The 23,590-nt window shown below is 45.3% G+C and overlaps 1 protein-coding gene across 4 annotated transcripts in view; it reads left to right on the top strand.

Moving 5' to 3' along the window:
* Window positions 1-10,822: 10,822 nt before the first annotated feature.
* DSTYK (dual serine/threonine and tyrosine protein kinase) overlaps window positions 10,823-23,590 on the top strand; it is a 50,039-nt gene continuing 37,271 nt past the window's right edge. For 3 of the 4 annotated variants that reach the window (XM_045049020.1, XM_045049021.1, XM_045049022.1), the window contains exon 1: window positions 10,823-11,228. In XM_045049020.1, coding sequence (XP_044904955.1) covers window positions 10,961-11,228 — 268 coding nt within the window. In that variant the 5' untranslated portion in view covers window positions 10,823-10,960. The remainder of the gene's footprint in view (window positions 11,229-23,590) is intronic. The other variant, XM_003999411.6, reaches the window with a different exon arrangement.

The raw sequence follows: 23,590 nt of genomic DNA, 5'->3' as shown, positions 1-23,590 counted from the left end.
AGTTGATCACATTTTTTGATAGATTTGTGAATTCATAATATCTGCTGTTTATTGAGCGCTCACTATTTGCCTGTCAAAAACTCTCATTTAGGCTAAAAACAAACTTTGTAGGTGAGTTCGTAACCTCCGTTTCACAGATGGGAAACTGAGGCTCAAAGAGGAGGAGAACTTGGCCAAGGTCACCTGACTAGGAAGAGCTAGCCCAACCGGTTCTGCTTGCCTTCAGTGACTATCCCTCTCCCACAATGCCCACTGCACTGTTGTCTAGGCTATGCTATGGCCACCACGCTAATTAATAATAGCAACAGCTATCATTTGAGTGCCTTTCATGTGCCATATAATTTCAGCTTCAACCTTTCTGTAAGTTCAAATGGTACTTTGCCAAGTAAGTTGACTAAGACGCAGAGATATTAGTATATCTCTCAAAATTACTGTCCACCTGTTGAAACAGGGCTTTCTTATTCTGGTATGACTTTTTCCCATGTTCACTTCCTCTTGCCTGTTTGTAAAATCGTTTTTGGCTCTGTCAGGACTTCCTTTCCTTGGTGTAATATATCCTGACCCTTTGCAGCTAGTTTGGAATGGCAAACCAAGAGTTGAAGTGTAGGCTCTCTTTCTAACAGCTCCCACACTTTTTCCCAGCGCAGGAACGGAGAGCTACAGTCTGAATCAAGGGGGAAGTGTCAGTTGCTTGGAAAAAACCTGATCTTGTGACTGCAAAAAGAAAAACACAACTTAATCAAGGAAGCCTTTCCTGGGGAGGGGGAATCACACTACCCCATGTGAGATCTTATTCTGGATTATGTCATAGATCATTTTCAGGGAGTTTCATATGGCCCCAGGGCATCCCCAAGCAGACGGAGGGACAAAGGGCTGTTTTCATTGATGAATCCATCCGGGCTTGCCTTATGCCTCTCACAGGGTGCTGGTGGAGGAAGATAATATTCTCTTTCAAGATGCAATGACTTAGTACAATTCAGTAATATAAATAGCTAAAAATATATAAATGTCTGCACCCTTTCACCCAGTAATACCCTCCTGGAAAATAATTCAAAAGAAGAAAACAAAGCAACAACACAACAGAAAATATATAAAGGAGCATTGTTTATGGCAGTGGAAAACCTGAAAGGACCTACATGCCCAAGATTAGGAAGTGGGTGAATAACAATGGTGTAAGAATGTAATGGAATGTTATGATGCTATTGAAAGAGATATGTATGATAAGTATATAGAAACACAAAAAGCCTTTTTGAAATAACCTAAAATGAAAGCATTAGAATGAAAAATTGTCTTGAGCTAGAATAAGAGCTCCGGAGTCAGGCAAACATGTGTTATTAGCTATATGGACTTAGACACACTGCTTAACCTGAGTCTCAGTTTCCACATTTAAAGATTATAAAGATATAAAGATAAAGATTAAAGTATCCATCTTTCAGGGCACCTGAGTGGCTTGGCCGGTTAAACATCCGGCTCATGATTTTGGCTCAGGTCATGACCTCACAGTTTGTGGTTTCCAGCCCTGAGTTGGGCTCTGTGCTGATAGCATGGAGCCTGCCTGGGATTCCCTCTCTCTTTGCCCCTCCCATGCTCGTGTGCGCACGCACTCTCTCTCTCTCTCTCAAAATAAATAAACAAAAACTTTAAAAATAAATAAATAAATAAATAAAATCCATCCTTCCAGAGTTATTATAAGAATTAAAGATGATATAAACTGGGGCGCCTGGGTGGCGCAGTTGGTTAAGCATCCGACTTCAGCCAGGTCACAATCTCACGGTCCGTGAGTTCGAGCCCCGCGTCAGGCTCTGGGCTGATGGCTCAGAGCCTGGAGCCTGTTTCCGATTCTGTGTCTCCCTCTCTCTCTGCCCCTCCCCTGTTCATGCTCTGTCTCTCTCTGTCCCAAAAATAAATAAACGTTGAAAAAAAAAATTTAAAGATGATATAAACTATATGGATAAAATTTGGGTAAACCACGGATAAAGATAGGAAGGGAGTGCTAAGAAAGAATTGTAAGTTTTATGCTAGGATCTTGGACTATTGAAAATTTCATCTGAAATGTACTTATTTTTATGATGTCTTAAATGTAATACAATTTTTCCCTTTTCTTTCTCCGTACCCTTTTTTAAAAAAATTTATTCATTTATTTTGAGAGAGAGAGAGATAGCGAGCAAGCAGGAGAGGGGCAGAGAGAGAAGGAGAGAGAGAATCCCAAGCAGGCTCCATGCTGTCAGTGCAGAGCCTGATTCGGGGCTTGAACTCACAAACTGTGAGATCATGACCTGAACTGAAACCAAGAGTCAGACATTTAACCGACTGAGCCACCCAGGCGACCCTCTTCCTCCATGCCCTTAAAAAACTGCATATGCCCTGTGTAGGAAGTGTGTGTACGTCTCATCAGGAAACTTGCCTAAGTGGATTCCTAAGTCCTATTTGGATAAGGGTCCTGATTCCTCTGGAATCAGCTCTAGGACAATGATAGGAACCTTAAACACTGACGTACAGAAAGGTGGCTCAACTAGGTTCCAGGACCTGTTTTCCAAGCACTTAGAGGTTTATGTGACACTTGATAGATACTGGTCTCTGTCTCTACAATTTGGGGGTGGAGAAGGTTCTTGTGACCAGGATGCCTTCATCCACCTTTGCTTCAGAATGCTACTTCCCACCTCCATTAAACCACTTTCCCTGCAGAGCTAGATTCATGAGCCAGGGGGTAGCAGGAGGATGATATGAAAGAAATATTTTCTTTTGGCTAATATATACTGAGGACCCTCTTTGTATGAGGCATTGTGTTCGGCACATGTAAATACCTACTAAGCCAGTTGGAATATGTCTAGAACCCAGAAAACCTTCTAGGAAACCTCTACCAGGATAATGTTGACATAGAAAAGGCATTTCATGTGGATTTCCATCTATCCATCTTCATCCAAGATTAGCAGAGAGACACAAGAATAAAACTTGTGGCGAGGTTTTACTCTGGCCAAGTAAGGAAACTAACCAAAAATAGATTCCACTGAAAGTGTCAGGCAACGGGGTGCAAAAAGGGTGAAAAGCCATTTAGACTTGAAAAAGCAACAGCAATCTTCTGATCTTACTGATGAGAAATGAATTGTAGCAAAACTATGTCTGAGGCTGCTTCTAGTAAGCTTTGGGTCAGTTACTTCAGTTACTCTAAAAAAATTCTGGAAATTTTGCTCTACTTGGCAGTAAAACAAAGATGATTTCTACCCGGGGTTATACCAAATTCTTTTTAATTGATTGTTTTTCCTCCCCATGCTCTGCCTCCCAACAGCCAGGGATGCCACTGATGAAATATTCAGCATTGGAATGATATTTGATGTATAATTAAATAGGATACATTTAGCAGTTCAGTTTTATAGACCTTTCATGTTCAAGTTAATAAATCTTCACAGAAGGAATCTCACAAACAAGACCAAAATATTTTTGGGGATGCTATCCTCCTTGGAAAAATACAGAATCCTGAACGTAATTACTGTATATAGGAAAGAAAACATTTATCGAGCACTTTTATGTGCCAGGCAAGGTACTAAGTGCTTTACACATTATTTAATTTAATCTTCATGACCCCGTGAGATAGGTATTATTAGCTCTGCTATACAGATGAAATAACTGAGGCTCCAAGCAGTTAAGTAATTTGCTTAAGATCACAAAGTATGTATGAGCATATCCAGGGCTGGAACTCAGGTCAGATTCTGACTCTCGTGTTTTTCCTTAAATTTTTACAGGAGTTCATTTCCAAAGCGCTTTCATTTACTATGGCTCATTCCATCCTCCCACCAACACAGTGATGTTGAACACAATCATAGGATTCTCTCTTTTAACAAAAGTCACAGAGACAGGGTCAGAACCAAGGCTTACAGCAATCATAACCTCAGTGAATTTCTATTGAGTGCCTTCTATGTGCTGGTCTCTGTATTAAGCATTTTTAATAGTTTTTCCCATTTTAATCTTCATAATCTTTTGAGGTGGGCACTATTATTATCCCATTTGATGGATGAGAAAACCAAGACTCAGAAGGGCCAATCTCTTGCCCAAGTTTATACGGTAGCCAGTCAGGACAAGAATTTAGGTTTGTAATAATGATAACACAATTGATAAAAGCAGTTGCCATTTATTGAGCTCTTCTCCTGTGTTAGATATTGCTTAGAAATTTTTTTAACCCTACATGCTATGAGATTTACAATTGGCATTGCTCCTTAAAAAAAAATATTTTTAAGTAATCTCTATACCCAGTGTGGGACTTGAACTTAAAACCCCGAGACTGAGAGCCACATGATCTACCTACTAAACCAGCCAGGTTCCCCTGGCATTACTCTTTTAATGCTCACCATTTTCAGATAAGGAAAGAAGACCGAAAGAAAATAAGTTAATGTCTCCAAAGCATACAAATGGGAAGGGGTAGAGCTAGGATTTGAATGCAGGTCTCTTTGACTCTTAGACCTATGTCCTTAACCATGAGACTTTGCTCACTCCTGTTCTGTCTCTATACACCCTTGCTACCCAAAGTATGGTCCCCAGACCAGCAGCATTGGCATCCCCTGGGAACTTGTTATAAAGGTGGCACCCCAAGCCATGCCCCAGACCTACTGAATCAGAGATGTATTTTAACAAGATACCTGCATGATTCTTGTGCCTGTTAAACTTTGAGAAGCACTGCTCTGCAGCACTGCCAGCATCTCTCACACGCACACACACACGCACATGTGCACACACGCACACACGTACGTGGGTGAGGGGCAGAGAGAGAGAGGGGAACAGAGGTTCCATCCGAAGTGGGCTTGGTGCTGGCAGCAGTGAGTAATCTCTACACCCAACACGAGGCTTGAACTCACAGCCCCAAGATCAAGAGTCCCGTGCTCTACTGACTGAGCCAGGAGGCACCCCCAAAATTCTTGGATTTGTGATTGTGATTTTATGTTGCATAATAGAAAACAGTTATTCTTTCTCTTAGTAAACTCGTTCCTAATTCACACTGCAGAAATAAATGTTACTTTTGGTGTTCTGCAAAAGTGCCTGATTCCCACCTACATTAACATAAGGATCTAGACTCTGGAATCTCAGGGCACCTGGCTGGCTCGGTCAGGAGAGAGCATGCGGCTCTTGATCTCAGGGTCATGAATTTAAGCCTATATTGGGCATGGAGCCTACTTAAAAGAAATAAAAAGTATAAAAATAAATAAATAACATAAAAATACATAAACTTAAAAAAAAAAGACTTTGGAATCTCTCTAGAAATCAAATCATCTAACCAAGAGGAACTTGTCTTAGTTCCAAGAGGAACTTGTTCTTACTGGATAGTAGAAACACGAGTGGTTTTATGTTCTCCTTTGTGCTTTCCCGAATATTTAAAAATATCTAGAGTGAACGTGCATTCATTCAGCAAATATCACTTAGTAGGAACACCTACTAAGTGACAGGCACTGTTCTAGGTGCTGGAGATAGAGCAGTGAATAAGCCAGAAAAAAATCTGTGTTCTAGATTGGTGGTGGCCAGAGGCAGGGCAGGGGGATGGGGCAATGTGGGTGAAGGGGGTCAAAAGGTATAAACTTCCAATTGTGAAACAAAGAAGTCATGGCGATGTCACCTACAACATGCTGACTAGAGGTAAAAGTACTGTATTGCATATTTGAAAGTTGCTAAGAGAGTAAGTCCTGAAACTTCTCATCACAAGAAAAAATTCCATAACTAGGTATGGTGATGGATGTTAACCAGACTTATAGTGATGATCATTTTGCAATATACACAAATATTGAATCATTATGTTGTGTACCTGTAACTAATAAATTTCAATGTCAGTTCATTTCAATTGAAAAAATCTTGGGGCGCCTGGGTGGCTCAGTTGGTTAAGCATCTGACTTCGGCTCAGGTCATGATCTCATGGTTAGTGAGTTCGAGCCCTGCATCGGGCTCTTTGCTAATAGCTTGGAGCCTGGAGCCTGCTTCGGATTTTGTGCCTCCCTCTCTCTCTTCCCCTCCCCTCCTTGTGCTCTCTCTCTTACTCAAAAATAAATAAACATTAAAAAAAAAAATCTCAGGGGGCCTGGATGGTTCAGTTGGTTGAACATCCAACTCTTGGTTTGGGCTCAGGTCATGATCTCACGGTTTGTGGGTTCAAGCCCCGCATCAGGCTCTGTGCTGACAGTGTGGAGCCTGCTTGAGATTCTCCCCCACCCCTCAAAGTAAATAAAGTTAAAAAAAAAAATCTCTGTCCTGATGTCAGTATCTTTTGGTTTTTCCTCTTGGTATAGTCAGATTCCTTGAAGAACACAAGTCACGTTTCCTCTCTGGAAGGTAAATGTCCGGTAGCCAGAGATCTAAGAATTGAATGGAAGAAGAGGGCTGGGAATCTTAGCATCCGCTATCCATAAATCCACTTAATCTCCTTATTTATAGGGAGACTCCTATTCAACCATCTCTGGAGAATAAATACTTCAGTCTCCTTTTAGAAGAAGGAGGGCAGCAGTTGAAGAAGGGAGGAGTAACCTGGAGATCTTAAATAGCTTTAAAAATTCTTATTTTGACCCATGCCCAGAGTACACCCTGTAGATGGCCCGCTTTTCTATATCCCCACAGTGGGCAGCACGGGGACCTACTGTGAGTGATCAAGTGTGGAGACTTGCGGGAGTCTGCAGTATAAATCAGGTGGGGTCTCAGTTTGGTTCCATTTTGGATTTAGGATTCAGGTTCTCCAGGTTGGTAACTTAGTTAATGCTTGTGCATCTGCCTTCCAGCTTCTACTTTTCTTTGTTTTTGTTTGTCCTACTGACTCCACTCATTATTGTGGGTTCATCACTGGGGAGCCTGGGTGGCTCAGTCGGTTGGGCGTCCGACTTCAGCTCAGGTCATGATCTCGTGGTCCGTGAGTTCGAGCCCCGCGTCGGGCTCTGTGCTGACAGCTCGGAGCCTGGAGCCTGTTTCAGATTCTGTGTCTCCCTCTCTCTGGCCCTCCCCCGTTCATGCTCTGTCTCTCTCTGTCTCAAAAATGAATAAACGTTAAAAAAAAAAATTAAAAAAAAAATCCCATCACTGGGGCACCTTGGGTGGCTCAGTCAGTTAAGTGTCTGACTCTTGGTTTCAGCTCAGGTCATGCTCTCACAGTTTGTGGGTTGGAGTCCTGTGTCATGCTCTGCGCTGACAGTGTGGAGCCTGCTGGGGATCCTCTTTCCCTCTCTGACCCTCCCCAGATTGCTCTCACTCTGTCAAAATAAATAACAAAAATTTAAAAAAAATTAAAAAAATCCCATTACTGTCATTTTAGTGGTGTTCTAGGAGAGAACATAAGTGGATCTATGTGTTCATCCTCATTAACTGTTTAACTTTCATCACTTAAAAAAAAATGTTTATTGGGGCGCCTGGGTGGCTCAATCAGTTGAGCGACCGACTTCGGCTCAGGTCATGATCTCACAGTTTGTGAGTTCAAGCCCCGCGTCGGGCTCTGTGCTGACAGCTTGGAGCCTGGAGCCTGCCTCGGATTCTGCGTCTCCCTCTCTCTCTCTGCTCCTCCCCTGCTCACACGCTGTCGCTCTCTCAAAAATAAATAAAGTGTTTAAAAAATTGTTTTTTAAAATCTTTATTTATTTTTGAGAGAGGTGGGTGAGTGAGCAAGGGAGGGGCAGGCTCAAACCCAGGAACTGATGAACTCGTGAACCCATGAACCATGAGATCATGACCTGAGCAGAAGTTGGATGCTTAAGTGACTAAGCCACCCAGGTGCCCCAACTCAGTTTTAAGGAACATTTTCCTATCCGAACTTGAATCCTCTCTTGACACCATTTAAACTTTCATTCTCTCCCAGTTGTCCTTAAAATTGGATGTTTGAATAAAATATGTACTTTCACATGTAGCTGACTGTGATTTAGGAAGAGTTCATGTTACCCGCATATTTAAGATGTTAAGTAGCAGGAAACAAACAAAATGATCACTTTCCTCAGCAGATCAAAAATAGAGATGAGACATACACATATTCAAATTGTTAAATTATGTATGTTAAATTATGTAGAAGCTTTGTGATGGCAGTATTGTTTGTAATACCAAAAAGACTGCCAAAAACCTAAAGGCCTATCAATAGAGGACTTGTTAAATAAAACATACCAATCCATATGGTAGCATATTTATACAGTTAAAAAGAATGGGGCAGATCTGTATATTTTGGTACAGGAGAGCCTGGAAGGGCAGAATAGAGTAAGTATACTGTGCTATCATCTGGGTTTATTTTTTTTTTAATTTTTTTAACGTTTATTTATTATTGAGAGACAGAGAGACACAGAATGTAAGCAGGAGAGGGGCAGAGAGAGGAGGAGATGCAGAATCCGAAGCAGGCTCCAGGCTCCGAGCTGTCAGCGCAGACCCCGACGCGGGGCTCGAACTCACAAACTGTGAGATCATGACCTGAGATGAAGTTGGTCACCCAACCAAATGAGCCACCCAGGCGCCCCCATCTGAGTTTAAAGACACATACCTACACCTGCAAGAGGGCTACCTCCTGGGAGGGGAACTAGGTGACTAGGAGACAGGCTAGAAGAAAGACAATAGTTTTCCCTTGTATAACCTTTGTAGCATTTGAATTTATACTACAAGCTTATATTACTTATTTTTAAAAAATTTAATGTTTATTTATTTTTGAGAGAGAGAGAGAGAGAGAGTCGGGGAGGGGCAGAGAGAGAGGGAGACACAAAATCTGAAGCAGGCTCCAGGCTCTGAGCTGTCAGCACAGGGCCTGATGCAAGGCTCGAACTCACACACTGTGTGAGATCATGACCTGAGCAGAAGTCGTAAGTTTAACCGACTGAGCCACCGAGGCGCCCCATTCTTTTAAAAATAAAGTACTGACAGGGGCGCCTGGGTGGCTCAGTTGGTTGAGCGTCTGACTCCTGGTTTGGGCTTAGATCATGATCTCACAGTTTTGTGGGTTCAAGCCCCGAGTCAGGCTCTGTACTGGCAGCACGGAGCCTGTTTGACATTCTCTCTCTCTTCCCCTCTCTGCCCCTCCCCAATTTGCACTGTCTCTGTCTCTCTCAAAATAAATAAGTAAACTTAAAAATAAAATAAAATAAACTACTAACGAATAGTTTTTTAAAGAATGAACTCCATGGCCTTTACCTAACATAATGCTCTCCCTCATGACTTCCACCTTTCCAAATGTTACTTCTTTAAGATAGTTATTAATTCCCAAATCCCTTTCTGGACAACTCTAGCCCGAGTACTCTCTTATCTGATCCTCTTTGTTAGAAACTATTGTGCGTGGAGGAATGCCTGGGTGGCCCAGCCGGTTGAATGTCTGACTTCAGCTCAGGTCATGATCTCAGAGTATGTGAGTTTCAACCCTGCATAGGGCTCACTGCTCTCAGTGCAGAACCTGCTTTCGATTCTCTGTGCCCCCCTCTCTCTGCCCCTCCCCTGCTCATATTCTCTGTCTCTCAAAAATAAAGAAACATTAAAAAAAAATGAAATGATTGTATGTGGCAAAATTTTCACACACTGATTTGCTACCTCGCTGCTGCTGCTTCTTTGAAATAGTATCAGCCATCTTGTGTTAAACGTTCCGTTTTGTATTTTCATTTGTGTTTTACTGAGTCTTTTAGAGGTTGCACGGGGGTCTTGCAAAAAATGAGGAGTGGCTGGTGGAGAATATGTAAGTAAAAGGGAAGGAGCGCAAAAGAAAGAGTCTGAGGCTCTCTCCAGACCTGTAGTCCTTCACACCCACCTACCAAGCAGAGATTCATGTGAACCAGTGACCCCTTTTCATAAAATACTAAAAGCCCCCTCACATTTTAACATTGAATTAACCCAATTATCATGACATCACTCTGCTAAGAGCCCTTGCACTCAAGGGATGAGAGGTTGGGAGACAGAAGCAAACATTTTGAAGCAAGATCAACAAGCCTAGACCCTTATTTCATAGATCCCGAGACAAGACGCTGGAGGCATTCAAACTCAAACTCAAGTCTCCTCTTAAATGCAGTTGAACTACACGATCCAGCAGAGGTCTGGCCTGGGTGAAAGAGGGGAATCTTGGCACAGCAAGAAAGACAGGAAAACTCTGTGCCTGCAGAAGAGGGGAAGAGAAAGCAGGAGGTGAAAAGGAGGTGATTGTGAAGTTTTGTCTCCTCTGTAATTGTGTCCAGGGCTCTGTGGCAGTCTGTGGCAATAAAAGTCTCTATTAGCAGAAGCCAAGTTAAGATAATCAGAACTGGTTTGGAACTGCAAACCTCAACTTCCCCTAACCCAGCCCAGTCCCTTTACTTCCAGAAACCAATGGACTTCGGTTTAAAGCTCTTTAACGACCTTTTCACATCCCCCTTTTCCACACCTGGAGAGAAAGAGGGCGCAATATAAACAAGAACGGTTTCCCTATTTTTAGGGTATTTTCAGTCGATTCTCCACTATCTACTGTATCCGGAAAGCGAGAACCGTTTAGGGTAGCCATGGAGACATCGTTGGCCTCAGTCTTGTTTCCTTCCTTCTCTCTGCCATTGAAATGTTTTGCTCTGATTTCACGAAGACACCCCACTTCTGCTGACGCGGGATTCTGCAGCCTCCTCTCTCTCCTCTCTATGCAGGGCGCGGGAACACGTTTTGAAACGAGGAGAGCGTGTGCGCACAAAAACGGGCGAGGTTCCACCGGCAGTCAGCCGCGTCCACGGTCTCCAGGTTTCGGAGCCCGCCCCCGCCCAGACTACAAATCCCAGGAGATCCCGCGCAGGGCCTGCGCGCTCCAGTGATCCTTCCCTCACTCTGCTGGAGAGTGGAGATAAAGGTTCCGTTGGCGGCGCACTGCGGGTTGGTTTGTTTTCAACGGCGGTGACGGAGGTCGGAAGCCCGGCCGACTGCAGGCGGGGGCGTCAGGGGGTGGATTCCTCCTCCCCGAAGCACTGGGGGGCGGGGAGGAGGGAAGCGGGGCCAGCGGGCCGGGGACCGAGCTGCCAGGACAGAACGGGCCGGGGCGATGGAGGGCGACGGGGTGCCGTGGGCGAGCGAGCCCGTCTCGGGTCCCGGCCCGGGCGGCGGCGGAATGATCCGCGAGCTGTGCCGGGGCTTCGGCCGCTACCGCCGCTACCTGGGCCGGCTGCGGCAGAACCTGCGCGAAACCCAGAAGTTCTTCCGCGACATCAAGTGCTCCCACAACCACAGTTGTCCCTCCTCCCCCACGGGCGACGACGGCGGGGCCGAGCGCGGCCCTGCCGGCGACGTCGCCGAGACCGGGCTGCAGGCGGGTAAGGAGGGCAGCCGCGGCGGAGGCAGGGCTGGAGGAGCAAGTCGCAGGGCGGACCGCACCCCTGTCCCTGCAAAACAAGCCGGGAAGGGGCGCAAAGTGGGAGAGGGGCGGCGTGGCCGGGTCTCCGGGCCTGGGCCGGCCGGATCCGCGAGGCCGTGGGCGGGCATCCCCCGGGGCGGGGGTGGGCGAGGGGCGCTCGGAGGCCGGCGAGAGTGCCAGGAGGGCGCTCCGGCACAACCGGCCGTGCGCAGGGGCGGGGAGTGGGGGTGGGAGGGGGTGGGCGGCTGAGGTCGGAGACCCGCCTAGGGATGGAGGAGGACGCCCGGAGGAAGGGCAGCAGGCAGGGTGCCCCAGGAGCCCGAGGAGTCCAGGGAACTGTAGTGGATTGTGTATGTGTATGTGGTGTATGTGTGTGTGCTTACGTGAAATGCTTTTGCACGAAAACTGTGAAGAAGTAAGGAGTGTACTGTAAATGGGGCTGGGGTCGCTAAAGGAAATCCCTATCTGACGTGCCAGGGTGCCTGAGGGGTTGCTCGTGCTTATGTCGAAGAAGTTGGGGAGAGATGGGGTTGTTGTTGGGTCCTGAGACTTCGTGACTTGATTCTCCCTGGGATGTGCTAGAGTCCCTAAAGCACTTAAAATCGTGCAGGGCCTTTGATCTTTCCCAATTTCTTGCTTCCTCTTCAACTGCTTTTTGGTGGCGATCCGGAGGGTTTGTTAAGTGGCGCGTCTAATTAGGAAATAGGTGGGAAGGGAGAAGGGACTGGCATCCCATGTGGACAGGTACCCTGGGGACAGCACAGCAAGTAAGACAGTGGGTTTAATTTAGTGATTCTCAAACTTAAGTGTGCACTCAAACCAAATTAGCCTTAAAAATGTCTCATGCTCTACCCCACAGATGGGGACGGTCTCGTGGGTGGGTCCTGAGAATCTAAACATAAAACGCTGCCGGCATTCTGTTGCAAGTGGTCTACAGACACACCTGTGGAAGCACAAATGTAGATGCTAATAGCGAATTTGAACATGAGGCTCAGACCAGAATGAATTGTTGAGCTCTTCAGAGTTTGTGGCTTGGGTTCTGTGTTTCCGAAGTTGCCATGTTTCATATCCTCCAGTTGTCTGAGACTCCAGAAATGGCGATGAAAGAAAGTAAGATAATCAGAATCTGACCTGGTCCTAAATAATATTCTTCCACTTAGTGAGCTTGGAAGTAATACAACGGGGAGGAAAGCACGGTAGCTTTTCCGGAGTGGTGGTTTGACATCGTCAGCCCAGAGATTTGCCGTTCTGAAAATGGACCTATAGAGGCTGTCAGAAAATTGGCAAGAAGGGCTAATGTTTTCAGAGATGATCCTCAGAATGTGTACTTTAACCCGCTCCCATAGCAGTGCTTTCCAGTAGCTTTCCTGCTCCCAGGTTTTTCTTAGAGCTTACCTAAAAGAGTCCTCTGTCGCTGTTATTTGATAACAATTGTTTATTTTAGAATCACTGCCGAAGGAGAGAAAAAAAACCATCAGGGAGTAGATTCAGGGAGTCGACTCATCGCAGAGAGATGGAGGTTTTCAAGGCACCTTGACAGGCTCTTGTTTTTATTCTTTAAAAAGCCAAGTTAAGAAAGACAAACGTACCCTTTGAATTTTGCCTCACTGGCTTTTCTAGTTGACCGCACCACGAACTACTCTTTGCGTACCGTATTTTTTTCGAAAAATTTTTAATGTTTATTTATTTCTGAGACAGAGAGAGACAGAACACGAACAGGGGAGGGGCAGAGAGAGAGGGAGACACAGAATCCGAAGCAGGCTCCAGGCTCCGAGCTGTCAGCACAGAGCCCGAGGCGGGGCTTGAACTCACAAACTGTGAGATTGTGACCTGAGCCAAAGTCAGTGGCTCAACCGACTGAACCACCCAGGCGCCCCTTTGCATATTGTATTTAACTCTCTTCACCCTCTGGAGTCTATTCATCTGAAACAAAAACCAGGGTAGGGTGCAGATGACTGGACTGGGAACAGTTTGGTTTTGTTCCAGAAAGTGCTCCCATTCCCATCCCTATGGAGAGTTTTATCGTTGGAGGTGAAAATGAGCATCAGGGGAGATCAATGAGGCGGCGCCTAACTCTGTATATTTTGGGAATGGCCATTTTCCCAGTTGTTTAGGTAATTGTGTTAGAAAGTAGACTTAAAACCTTACTCCTTAAAAAGACAACTAGCTCTCGTGTCCTCCTTTTACGGGCTATCGTTACAAGGTCAAGTCCACTCAGAGACTGTCTCAACTTTCTTTTGTGAATGTTGGTTTCTGAATAGGAACTTGGAATATCAAGAGAAGGAACACTGCACATTTTTTTTTAATTTACTTTATTTCACCCATCCCTCCACCCACCTCCCCTCTGGCAACCACCAGTTCTCTCTCTCTCTCTCTCTCTCTCTCTTTTTTTTTTTTTTTTTTTGCTTATTTTTTGTTTGTTTGTTTCTTCCACACATGAGCGAAAGGAACACTCAATTTGTAACTTAACAAACCTCTGGAAGGTTTTAATCATCATTTCAGAGTGGAAGTGTGCTTTTAGTTTGGATGTAGTGTTGTATTTGAGCAACTGAAGATCATCCAGTAACTCTAAATTTTTATTATTTCACTTTTAAATCACAGAGGAGATGGGAAGAATGCCAAAATACTGCTTTCTTATTAATTTTGACAGTTTTGTATTTATTGGGGGGTGGCAGGTTAGAGGGTTATGTAATGGACATGATATTTCAGAAGCTAAAACGTAGGTGGGACTGAACTCTTAAAATAGGAATAGCTTGGCCCATACAGAGCAAACAGAATTGCAAGTGAAATTTCTTTGATTCCATTCCTCCCCTGCTGCCCAAATCATTGGCCTTCTTTTCACTTAAGTCTAGGGGATGAGAGTCCTTTTATCTGTTGACTTTCCTCTGTCAGAGGCTTTAGAAGTAACCACATGAAGGCTTTGAGAACTTCTTTGATAAAAGGCAGAATGGAGTGTCACAAAGTAGCAGGGGGAAATTTTTCGTGTTTTGTGATCCAAAGAGTGCTTTGCTGTTGCAACATATCATAGAGGTATGGATTTTAAGAAATTGGAATGACTCAAATGTGTCTGGTTGGAATGCCCTCTTCTGTGCCGCATTCCTCCCGTCCTGCTTCCGCATCACCGCTGTGCTGTGTCAGTTTCCTCGTTGTGGGAGCCGCTGGTTACAACAGCGGTGCTCGCCTCTAGGGTTGTTGGGAGTTAATGCACGTGTTCAGAACGGTGCCTTGTAAGGTGTTGTGTAAGTATTAGCTGTTATTATTCAATAAACATTTAGTACTTACCTCTAGGCTTGTTGGGAGTTAATATATGTTAATAGTTGTGTTTAGAACAGTGCCTGGCACCTTGCTGTGTATGTGTTCCACAGTGATATTATTCAGTTATTATTCAATAAACATTTAAGTACCTGGGGAACAAAGAATCAGATAAAGATATTGGCATTGGCCTGAGGTTAGTGGGAATCAGTCTTTCCCTCCTATACTTCTCTCCTGAGAAAGAAAAAAAGAATTGTAATTATTATCATTACGGTGCACCTATTATTTGTTTGTGCTGGATGAGGGATGAAAAGGACTAGGAGTCCTGAAGTCAGTCCTCTAGAAAGGTACAGCCTGTCTTCAACCATATACATATGCGACGCCCAAAGCAGAAAAATGGCGCAAAGGTAAGGTATGGCTGGATTATAGGCATTTTATGTGAGTTACAATTCTTAGATATAAAAAAAAAATTTTTTTTTAACGTTTATTCATTCTCGAGAGAGAGAGAGCACAAGCGGGAGAGGAGCAGAGAGAGAGGGAGTCGCAGAATCCGAAGCAGGCTCCAGGCTCTGGGCTGTCAGCACGGAGCCTGATACGGGCCTCGAACCCATGAACCACAAGATCGTGACCTGAGCTGAAGTCGGACGCTTAACTGGCTGAGCCACCCAGGCGCCCCACAGTTCTTAGATTTTTTATAGCTCTTTGCCTTTGGTTAGCAAACAGCTTAGTTTCTTCAACATTCTTCTCCCTCTTTTTTTCACACCTCGTATAAACTGGCTGCCAGTATTTAGAAGAAGAGGAAAAGCACTAGCGTATTTATTTGAAATAGACATTTTTCTTGGACTCCTTAGACAGAAGTTGGTATAGGTAATAAAGTTCAAGTGGCAGAGTGACATCTGGGAAAGAGACAGAAAATTGGGCGAGAGGAGATTCCTTATAGCCTAGTTTCATGTGGCTGCCTCCTTCGTGGGGCTGAGCGGCGGGGAGGAGTCGGGTTGTGGGGTGAAACAGTGAGAGACGGGGGCAGGGGTGTGCTTTCCAGTAGTTTTCCCTGGTCTGTTTTAGAAGAGCTGCCTCAGCTTTTCAGTACATCCTCAGCAGACATGGTGTTGTAATTGTGGTTCTTACTTATTACTTTTATTAGCCCAAGTGTAATGAAAACTTTCACTTTCTCTCACAAGTTTCTTCCTATATGGAGGCATCACATCGTGGTCGAAAAGCAGGTACAAGCATTTCCATCAGACCTGGTTTCCTATTGTAGTTCAGCCTCCGATTCACTGTGCGACTTGGGCTTTGAGTCTTGGTTTCTTCATATGTAAAATGGTAGTGATATAAAATGCTGTCTATTGTATGAGTCCATCTATGGGAAATGCCCAGAACAGGCCAGTCTGTAAAGATGGGAAGTATAGGCGCCTGGGTGGCGCAGTCGGTTAAGCGTCCGACTTCAGCCAGGTCACGATCTCACGGTCCGTGAGTTCGAGCCCCGCGTCAGGCTCTGGGCTGATGGCTCAGAGCCTGGAGCCTGTTTCCGATTCTGTGTCTCCCTCTCTCTCTGCCCCTTCCCCGTTCATGCTCTGTCTCTCTCTGTCCCAAAAATAAATAAACGTTGAAGATGGGAAGTATAGTGTGATTGCCAGTGGGTGAGGAGAGAGGAGGATTGAGTGACTGCTAACGGGTATGGGATTTCTTTTTGAAGAATGAAAATGTTCTGCAACTAGATAGTGGTGATGGGTGCACAGCTTTGTGAATATGCTAAAAATACTGAATTATACCCTCTAAAGGGGTGAATTCATACAAATACATACATACATAAAATGGAAGTGGTAATGTCTACCTCCCAAAGTTGTTGTGACAACTAGAGATAAATACTCTAAAGCACTTAGCGCAGTCATATGGTTCGTGTTAAATCTACACGGCTGTTTGTGTGTACGTATGTAGTTTGAGCTGGAGCCGGATTCAACCCCGCGTCTCTACCCACACTCCCAGTCAGTTCTGCTTCTGTGACTCGTCCCTTACTCTTCCGACCTGCCCGTGAGAATATAAAATGCACCTTGGCAGTGGAGAGATTTTGTTCTACATGAGTCATAACCCAGGCTCCGTAGCTTGCCATGGAGCTATAATTGACTTCAGTGGGAGACTTTATCTGATTGAATTGAGTGTAATGTGACCCTACCTCCTCTAGCCTCATATTCCAGTTTCCAGTCCCTGACATTTAGGGTCCCAGGCTCCAGTCTGCTGATTTTGCTGCCTCCGGTTCCCTGGGGGGAGCCTGGGAAGAAGTGGCTTCTCCCAAACGCAGTAACTCTTTGCACCTTTTCCCTTTACAGCCTTTCCTTCCTAAGCTTCCTTTCCTAGGGTAATCTGTTTCCCATGGCACAGGGCAGCTCACTATTAGAAAGGGTTGGATAATTCTGCCTGCCTTTAAAAGAAAAGACATGATTACCTTCACGATTTGCAATATGTGTAGTTTAGTCTTAACTGTCATTACTGATTTCAGTATACTTAGCTCTTCAGCCTTGCAAGTGGTTTTTTAATGTTTATGTATTTTTGAGAGAGAGAGCGTGCATGAGCAAGGCGGGTGGGGGGGGGGGGGTTGCTGGTGCAGAGAGAGAGGGAGACACAGAATCCGAAGCAGGCTCCAGGCTCTGAGCTGTCAGCACAGAGTGCGATGCGGGGCTCCAACTCGTGAACCTTGAGATCGTGACCTGTCGGACCAGTCGGACACCCAACTGAGTGAGCCACCCAAGCGCCCTGCAAGTGGTTTTTAAAGAAAGCATGGATTTAAACAAAAATCCATTCTCGGGGCGCCTGGGTGGCGCAGTCGGTTAAGCGTCCGACTTCAGCCAGGTCACAATCTCGCGGTCCGTGAGTTCGAGCCCCGCGTCGGGCTCTGGGCTGATGGCTCAGAGCCTGGAGCCTGTTTCCGATTCTGTGTCTCCCTGTCTCTCTGCCCCTCCCCTGTTCATGCTCTGTCTCTCTCTGTCCCAAAAATAAATAAACGTTGAAAAAAAAAATTAAAAAAAAAATCCATTCTGGTCTTTAAATTTTGTTTTGCTCTGTCTGCTTTCCCAGCACCTCCTCTTTCTTAATGCTTTTATTCTCTGTCTCACTTCCTGCATTAAATGTACTTCTCAAAAACAATCTTTTGAAAATAAAACCTCAAAACACATGTTGTCGAAGTAAAGGGGAATATGAATTTCCCCTTGTACCTGTCGCTCAATTCCTGTAGGCTCTGGACATACAGAACATGTTCTGTTTGCTTCTGGGATTGCTACAGGTGTCTTTGTTTTATCCCGTTTACTAGATTGGGGGGTAAAGACTGTGTTTGATTCATGTTTGCACCCCCTGCAAAGCCCGCCATGATGCTTTATATATAACAGGCAAATAAATACCTGTTAAATTATTTCCCCGGATGGTAGATATTGGAATGCTGCTTTTTCCACTTCAGAAGGGCATTTCCCACCCCCTGCCCACCCCCCATGAAAGACAGGGATTTTTGTAGATTTGCCCACATTTTACTAGCTGGGCCCCTAGAAAAGAACAATGATGCGTTTGAGACATGACTGATGAGGCTAGGTTGCATTCTGTGCTGATACTCAAATGATTTTCATGCCCCAAAGATGGAGTTGCATACAGTCCCAGTACGCCAGAGCTTCACCACGATAAGGGAAGTAGATCCTCAATATTCATTCACTCAACAAATCTTTATTAACGCCTGACTCAGTACTGGGCACAGGGCACACAATGGTGAACCACAGACCCACTAATTGATGCTGTTTCAAGTTGACGTTATGCAAGGAGGGATTAGTGTTTCCTCGCGTTCCCTCCAGAGGATTTTCTACAAATTGGTTACCTACTTAACTATTAGCTGTCTGGGAGGGCTTGGGCTAAGGCGTATGGGAAGTTGTAAGATTAAACGACATTGACAGAAAAAGGAGTTGAGATGCTTTGCTAATTCTGACAGAGTTCAGGATAATTAGCCCCGACCTGCCTTTGATGGAGGAATTATAATTGTGTTGTTTGTGTGGCTCAAAAGCGGAATGCATCGGGGCGCCTGGGTGGCTCAGTCGGTTGAGCGTCTGACTTTTGATCCCAGCTCAGGTCTTGATCTCAGGGTCGTGAGTTCAAGCTCCACATTAGGCTCTGCGCTGGGCATGAAGCCTACTTAAAACAACAACAACAACAAAAAACAGTGCATTGGCAAAAGTTATCGTTAGAGCATCTTTTGCCTTCGTATCTTTTCTCAGACTTCCTCAGAGGGAAGCCAGCGTGAAGAATACGAGGTACGTGGGTGCATGAGGTTCTCTCCACGTGTGTCAAGACCTAAGGGCAATTTGCTCCTTAACGTCTCGTAGGAGAATAGTTCATCTCTAAAGATGAAGGCTTCTGCTTCTTCTGTGGTCCAGGGAGTCTGATGGTGTTATTGCTAGCAAGGGTACAGAGGGTGAGTCCGTGTGGAAGATGCAGTTTTTCTTTCTGGATTCTCTCAGAGGTCTGACCGGAGTCCCCTGAAGGATTTCTAGTCTAAGTATAGGCCACCCGATGCTTGAAAATTGATTCAATTCTTTGCCAAAAGGAGAATCGATGTAGCGGCGGTGGAGATATGTGCCCCTTGCTTAGAGCCATCAGTCAGCCTCTCTGGGAAAGTCCCCTTCTAGATGGTACTCCCAAGTCCAAACCCAGACTCTCTGAAGGAAAGTTGGTCAGAGCATGGGGACTCATTAGTATGGCCTGTGGGCCCCTGGCTGAAGTGCCCATCACGTGTGGTGCCTTTTTGTGTCCTCTTTAGCAGGTGGCGTGAATGGTTTGGACGGACTCCCCGGCCTTGTGCCATGCGCTGTGGGAAGCTTTAGACCACAACACTCTTTGGAGTTGGGCTTTGTAACGTGCTTCCGTTCCCTGGGGTGGTGTTCGCTGGGCAGGAAGATGGGAAATAGGACTTGAGGATTGTTTTGCTTTTCACTTGTCTAACTAGTCATGCCTCAAAGCTGTCCTGAGGAATGATGATAGGTTATGTACCCGTAACAGCTTTTGATTAAACACACACACACACAAAACACACTTGCTTTATTATTCTTTATTTATTTATTTTTTGACTTATTTATTTATTTATTTTAATTTATGAAATTTATTGTCAGATTGGTTTCCATATGACACCTGGTGCTCATCCCAATTTTTAAATTTATTTTTGAGAGAGAGAGAGACAGAACGTGAGCAGGGGAGGGGCAGAGAGAGGGGGAGACACAGAATCCGAAGCAGGCTCCAGGCTCTGAGCTGTCAGCACACAGCCCGATGCAGGGCTCGAACTCACCAACCGCGAGATCATGACCTGAGCTGAAGTTGGACGCTTAACCGAATGAGCCACCCAGGTGCCCCACCTCTTTTTATTTTTTAATGTTTTACTTACTTTTTGAGAGAGAGAGCGCAAGCTGGGGAGGGGCACAGAGCGAGGAGGGGGGATAGAGGATCCAAAGCTGGCTCTGACAGCACAGAGCCGGATGCAGGGCTGGAACTCGCGAACCATGAAATCATGACCCGAGCCAAAGTTGGACGCTCAACTGACTGAGCCACCCAGGTGCCCCTCACTTCTTTTTTAAAGGTGCTTTTATCCCTTTTCTTTATTCAAATGTAAAGAAAAAGAACAAAACAGTCCAACTTCAGCTTCATCAGATTAAGAACTTTAGTGCCTTATTTATGCTGGACATATTTTATAGCTTAGTGTTTTTTACCCTTTCCATTCTATATATGGGGAGAGAATTACATTTCCCAGGGGTTTTTTTTTGTTTTTTTTTTTTTAAATCAAGCCAGACTTTCCAGAGCAAAGACTAAGGCCCTGTCATAAATGCAGCCAGATTCAAGACTAATTTGAATAAAAGCTCACTCTTCATTTAAATTAGAGGGACAGTATCTGAACCAATATGGAGTTGATTTTTTAAAGAATATTCTGGGGGTGCCTGGGTGGCTCAGTGGGTTAAGCGGCCGACTTCGGCTCAGGTCATGATCTCATGGTCAGTGAGTTCAAGCCCCGTGTCGGGCTCTGTGCTGACAGCTCAGAGCCTGGAGCCTGTTTCAGATTCTGTGTCTCCCTCTCTCTGACCCTACCCCATTCATGTTCTGTCTCTCCCTGTCTCAAAAAAAAAAAAAAAAAAGAATATTCTGTACAGCATACCCTAGCCTTAACTTTTAATATTTTGGAGATATGCAGGGGTGAGGAGGAATGTGTGGGGAGGGAGACCGGCCAGGAGGAGAGAAGACATTCTTATTCTTTCAGCATACAACACCCCACTGGGGGATCTCAGTCTCTCCTGATTGAGAAACTGGCCTGCTCGGCTGCCTCTCGTCCCGTGGGCAGAAATGGAGTGGTTCTGTCGCTCCAACTTGGAAGAGAGTTTGTGGGACACAAGTGGTTACAGAAGAAGGACACCTGTACTCCAGAAGAGGTGGAGAGGTGGTCCCTACTGCCGAGCAATCAGAAGGGACCCCTGCAGGCAGTGCAAGGTCATGCCTCTTTGTGCGGCTCTTGTTCAGTGAACTGGATGGTTACCCGTAACTTTCAGAGGTGTGTCCTATCCTGGAGCGTCTTTGTCGGTACTGCTCAGTCTTAAGGATTTCGGTTCTAAATCTGATCCTGCACAGCTTACTTAGATTAATGCCTTGAACTCCCCTGACTCAGGGCAAAAGTAAGGGATAGTGAAAAAGCTGTTACTGCTTCAATTCTGTTATTACTGTATTTGATGTGTGTGTGTGTGTGTGTGTGTGTGTGTGTGTGTGTGTTGCCTATTGGGTGGTTGTTGTTGTTGCTGTTGTTGTTGTTGTTTTTCTGGTAAAATTCTGTCTCTCCATCTCCTTCCTGTGAGATCCAGAGCTGGATACAGTTCGCTAGGTATCCTTCTGGCCCATTTAAACAAAATTACTTTGAAATAATTTTAAATTTACATAAATGTTGCCGGAACAGTACAAAGAGCTTCTTGTGCCCACTTTGTGCAGATTCCCCAGTTGTTAAAGTATTGCTTTTGTGTTTGCTCATGTTCTCTTTCTCCCTCACTCTCTTTCTCTATTGTATCTACTCTTTGTCTGAACCTTTTGAAAGCAAACTGTAGACAGGTTGTTTTCTCTCCTCTAACACTCCAGTGTGCCGTTCTCCCAGCCAAGGACGTGCTTAGCGTGTAACTCCTCAAGTCAGGAAGTTAACTGACTCGGTGCTACCATCCAGCGCTCAGACCTCACCCGCGGTTTGCCAACTGTCCCAAGAACCGCGCTTTTTGTTTCTGATTCAGGATCCTATCTGGGAACACGTGTTGCATTAGTTGTCATGTCCCTTGAGACTCCCTCAACGTGGAACAGTTCCTCGACCTTTCCTTGGCATTTATGTCTTCGACAGGTTTAAAGAGCAGGTTTTAGATTCTATAGGATGACCCTCAACCAGGAACTGTTTTGTCCTCATGACTAGACTCTGGTCCTGAGCTTTTAGCAGGACGGGGCGTGGAAACGATGGAATGTGCATCGCGTCAGGGGTACCTGATGTCAGCCCCCCATATCTGGAGATGTTAAGCTTGGTCACTGGTCACGTTGGTGTCCTCTGGGTCTTTCCACCTTAAAGTCTCCATTTTTCTTTCCCCTTTGCAGTTGGTTAGTCTTTTGCGGGAGGGAGGTGTTCTAAGATTTCGCTGAGAATCTTGTTTCTGAAAACACCTCCCTCCACCGGACCTCAGCATGCACTGACAGCTCCCTCCTGCCTTGGTGCGGGTGTGTGTGTGTGTGTGTGTGTGTGTGTGTGTGTGTGTGGTTTTCACAGCCATCATCCCTTCTGGCCATCATCCCTTCTGTATTCTGTAGTTGGTATTCTTGTAGTAAGGGAGAGTTTTCCTTTTCTTTTTTTGCTTAGCTGTTTATATCAGTGTGGACTTGGACTTGGCAATTTTTTTTTCAATAGACTATGATCTCATATCATTTAAGAGATTTTTTATGCCTAATTGACCCTGATTTGGTCAGTGAACCCCGCCCCCTCCCCCCTTCCCTTTGAGCTGGTTCCTGTGTCCTTTTGACTCATTCCCACCATGGACTCATTCTTGATGATTACTAGGTGTGGGAGGCTGGCTCCCAAATGACAGAAGCTAAGCCCTCTGTGAAGCTTGGGGTTGGCCTCCTTGGAGGAACTGCTTCCATCTCTGTATCCCATAAATTACAGCTTTAGCTGCCTGCTGCCTGTCCCTTCCCTCCGCAGGGTCACAGCCTCAGGAGCAGTTTTGCCCAGAGGGAAACTTGTCAGCAGGCTGCCAAGTGTGGGCTCTTCATTTCACAGCTCCCAGGGAGTATAAGCTTCTGGGGGGATGCCATCTCCCTCTTCCCAGGCGCCAGGACAATCTGCTTCTTAAAAATGGTTAGAGTGACACCTGGGTGGCTCAGTCAGTTAACTGTCCGACTTTGGCTCAGGTCATGATCTCATGGCTCATGAGCTCAAGACCCACATCCGGCTCTCTGCTGACAGGTTGGAGCCTGGAGCCTGCTTTGGATGCTGTCTCCACCTCTCTCTGCCCCTCCCCTGGTCATGTACTCAAAAATAAACAAACATGCAAAAAAAAAAAAAAAAAAGAAAAAATCTTGTCAGAGAGACCTCAACGTGGTCTCTAGGTAGGATGACTTACTGACATTTCTGCCAGCCTGACTTTTCAGCTTTCAACAAGAGCTTTGGCTCCTCGAGAACATTTCAATCTCTAATCTCCAAAAACCATTTTCTCGAGCCTCAGTGTACTTGTACCGTTTGGTCTTGAAGATTCTGAGACCAGACTACCTAGGCGTACGTTTTCCTTAAATTCTCCTGTGTTCCTAATGTCTCCTCTGTAATTCAGAATCCTTTAAATTGAGCTGAAGGTCAGAGCTTGTTTGGGAATGATAAATGAATGTGTCATGACAGAATTCTTTCTCTCCGCTCCTGGGATTTTTGTAGCCCAATACCTTGGCGCTTGTACTAGAATTTATGGTAGTGGAAAACTGTGTAACATTCATTTCTCAACTTAGGATTTGTCCTTTGCTCTTGGCACTCGCAGTTCCTAAGAAATAAAAACGCCT

This window comes from Felis catus, chromosome F1 (genome assembly GCF_018350175.1).
Source record: "Felis catus isolate Fca126 chromosome F1, F.catus_Fca126_mat1.0, whole genome shotgun sequence".
Classification (NCBI taxonomy): domain Eukaryota; kingdom Metazoa; phylum Chordata; class Mammalia; order Carnivora; family Felidae; genus Felis; species Felis catus.
This window is presented reverse-complemented; position numbering and strand designations above follow the sequence as displayed.